This window comes from Rhagoletis zephyria, unplaced genomic scaffold, assembly GCF_001687245.7.
Source record: "Rhagoletis zephyria isolate East Lansing unplaced genomic scaffold, Rhagoletis_zephyria_1.1 Rzeph_scaffold_32161, whole genome shotgun sequence".
NCBI classification, from domain to species: domain Eukaryota; kingdom Metazoa; phylum Arthropoda; class Insecta; order Diptera; family Tephritidae; genus Rhagoletis; species Rhagoletis zephyria.
Window position 1 is genome coordinate 1,080 of NW_016189216.1, and position 2,900 is coordinate 3,979.

At 39.7% G+C, this 2,900-nt stretch overlaps 1 protein-coding gene across 1 annotated transcript; it reads right to left on the reverse strand.

The window, feature by feature from the left end:
- Positions 1 to 1,954: 1,954 nt before the first annotated feature.
- LOC108353912 (uncharacterized) lies at positions 1,955 to 2,803 on the reverse strand (the record flags this gene model as incomplete). The annotated part of the gene is made up of 2 exons (XM_017605103.1): positions 2,261 to 2,803; positions 1,955 to 2,044 (listed from the first exon to the last, which is right to left on the reverse strand). Coding segments are annotated over exons 1-2 (573 nt in total), but the record flags the coding sequence as incomplete, so codon positions are not given.
- Between the last annotated feature and the right edge of the window lie 97 nt (positions 2,804 to 2,900).

Sequence of the window (2,900 nt, forward strand, 5' to 3'; positions counted from 1 at the left end):
ATTAGCGAGTATTGTAAATTGTTTGTTGCACAATAAAGTTAATTGTACTACAATTTGGTCATCGTGAGCATTTATTTAACAATCCAGCGATACGAATGTTGTAAGATTACTGTGGTGTAAACACAACGTTAGCATTAACTTTACTAATAATCGATTACTTTGTACTATTACTGAACTTTGTAAACCACATCCCTATATTGAAGATATAAAATCAAAGCGTTCTTTCCAAAAGTAAGCTTGAACATAACACATGGCGTCAGGTGGGGTCAATTAAAATAGTTGCACAACGAAATAACTCAAAAGTAAAAACGCGCAACCAAAGCTAAGCTATTAATATAAAATAGTATATACTACGTTTATAAAAAATTAAAAATGGTAGATGAAGGCAACGCTACCATGTCAGAGGCACAGCGAGTGCTATCTATTGCTACTACCATAGCACCTTTGAACATAAGAGCGTCAAATCTGGCGGCGGAATGGAAGGCTTGGAGTACGCAGTTCAAAATATTTCTGCGTGCATCTGCTTTAATAATCAAACCGAGCAAAGAAAAGTTGCACTTCTCTTGCACCATCTGGGTGCAGAATGTCTAAACATTTTCACTTCGTTTAATGTCATATAGACAGCGTCCAATATGCGACTTATGGAGCAAATGGAAATGTATTTCACTCCAAAAGTCAATATAGTAATAGAGCGCCACAGGTTTTTTACAAAACGTCAATCCTCGGAAGAGACAATAAGTCAGTACGCTGCCGCATTGCAAAATCTAGCAAAACTTGTGAATTCGGGGATATACTTGAAGATCTGGTAGGGACATTTTTATATGCGGTTTATCACAAAAATAAATAAAATAAAGGAGGGCTCTTAAGCGAAGGCAACATAAAATTGCATAAAGCGATTGAAATAGCTAATAGCATGGAACTAGCAAAGAAAATGCAGCCATGATACAACGTGAGCCAACCGAAAGCATACAGGTAGCAGCTTTGAGAAAATCTGCATTGAACTACAAGGAGAAGAGTGCTAGACAGGCTCAGCAGCAAACATCAGAACGTGTGATAAATGTGGGCAAGTACATAAAACCAAATGTCGGCAGAAGGTAAAAAATGCTACACGTGCGGAAAATTGAACCATTTTGCAAATGTCTGCTTCACAAAATGGCGTAAAGGAAACATGGGGAATAACGGGCAAAAGAGATATGTGAGAAACGTATACGAAGAGAGCGAGACAAGTGCAGAAGAGGAAGAAAATGAAGATCACGAGTCGCAATTTTTCGTGGGCGGAATACTGTTGAAACTGTCAGGAACAAAAACTTAACAACAAAAACGAATGTGATAGGAGTGAGTAAAATGTTAGCAGTGGCAGACCTGGTGCGGTGAAAGACTGGAACATTGAGGTGGAGATAACAACGCGAAGCTGAAGTGTCAAATAGACACGGGCGCCAGGCGAACTTACTATCGATCGAAAACTTTAATAAATTAAATATCGGTAAGCTAGAAAGTAAGATATGTCATAAATTTTAACATTCAGCGGGGAAAGATTCCTCTACTAGGAAAAGTCAATGTAAAATTGTTGTATAAAAAAGTAAGTTATTCTGCTGAATTTTATGTAAATAATATTTTTCTGTGGCGATAAGTTCAAGTGTTTTAGCCGATATCATATAAATTAGTAATGAAAGTTTTTTCTAAACCTGAAATGCATATAATGGCGAGGGTTTAATGTAAATAATCGGTATCGGATACCGAAAAGGAAGTATAGGGTACCGAAATCTTTTTTAAGTATTGGGTACCGAGTATTGGGGACAATTCAGCACATCACTAGTCGCCCTCATTCACGCCGCTCTCAGTTGTCAACTCTACAGTGACGTCACGCCAAAGTTACTCTCACGAATTCTGCTGCGATCGGCGCAATCTTGTATTCTATCATTCTTGGTCTGCCACTGCTAACGATTTTACTCACTCCTATCACATTCGTTTTTGTTGTTAAGTTTTTGTTCCTGANTGCGCCCGTGTCTATTTGACACTTCAGCTTCGCGTTGTGTATCTCCACCTCAATGTTCCAGTCTTTCACCGCACCAGGTCTGCCACCACGGTGGAGAGAATACAGAGGTGGCGCCGATGACGATACCGCTACTCGGCTCTCAGTGATTTTGACAGAATCAGCTGTTTTGGTGACGTCACAGTAGAGAAGACAGCAGTAGTGATGTGCTGAGTCAATACTTTTAAGTACCCAATACTCTCGATACTCGGTACCGAAACANTCCACCTCAATGTTCCAGTCTTTCACCGCACCAGTTCTGCCACTGCTAACAATTTTACTCACTCCTATCACATTCGTTTTTGTTGTTAAGTTTTTGTTCCTGACAGTTTCAACATGTATTCCGCCCACGAAAAATTGCGACTCGTGATCTTCATTTTCTTCCTCTTCTGCACTTGTCTCGCTCTCTTCGTATACGTTTCTCACATATCTCTTTTGCCCGTTATTCCCCATGTTTCCTTTACGCCATTTTGTGAAGCAGACATTTGCAAAATGGTTCAATTTTCCGCACGTGTAGCATTTTTTACCTTCTGCCGGACATTTGGTTTTATGTACTTGCCCACATTTATCACACGTTCTTGATGTTTGCTGCTGAGCCTGTCTAGCACTCTTCTCCTTGTAGTTCAATGCAGATTTTCTCAAAGCTGCTACCTGTATGCTTTCGGTTGGCTCACGTTGTATCATGGCTGCATTTTCTTTTGCTAGTTCCATGCTATTAGCTATTTCAATCGCTTTATGCAATTTTATGTTGCCTTCGCTTAAGAGCCTCTCCTTTATNCACCAGATCTTCAAGTATATCCCCCAATTCACAAGTTTTGTTCAGATTTTGCAATGCGGCAGCGTACTGACTTATTGTCTCTTCCGAGGA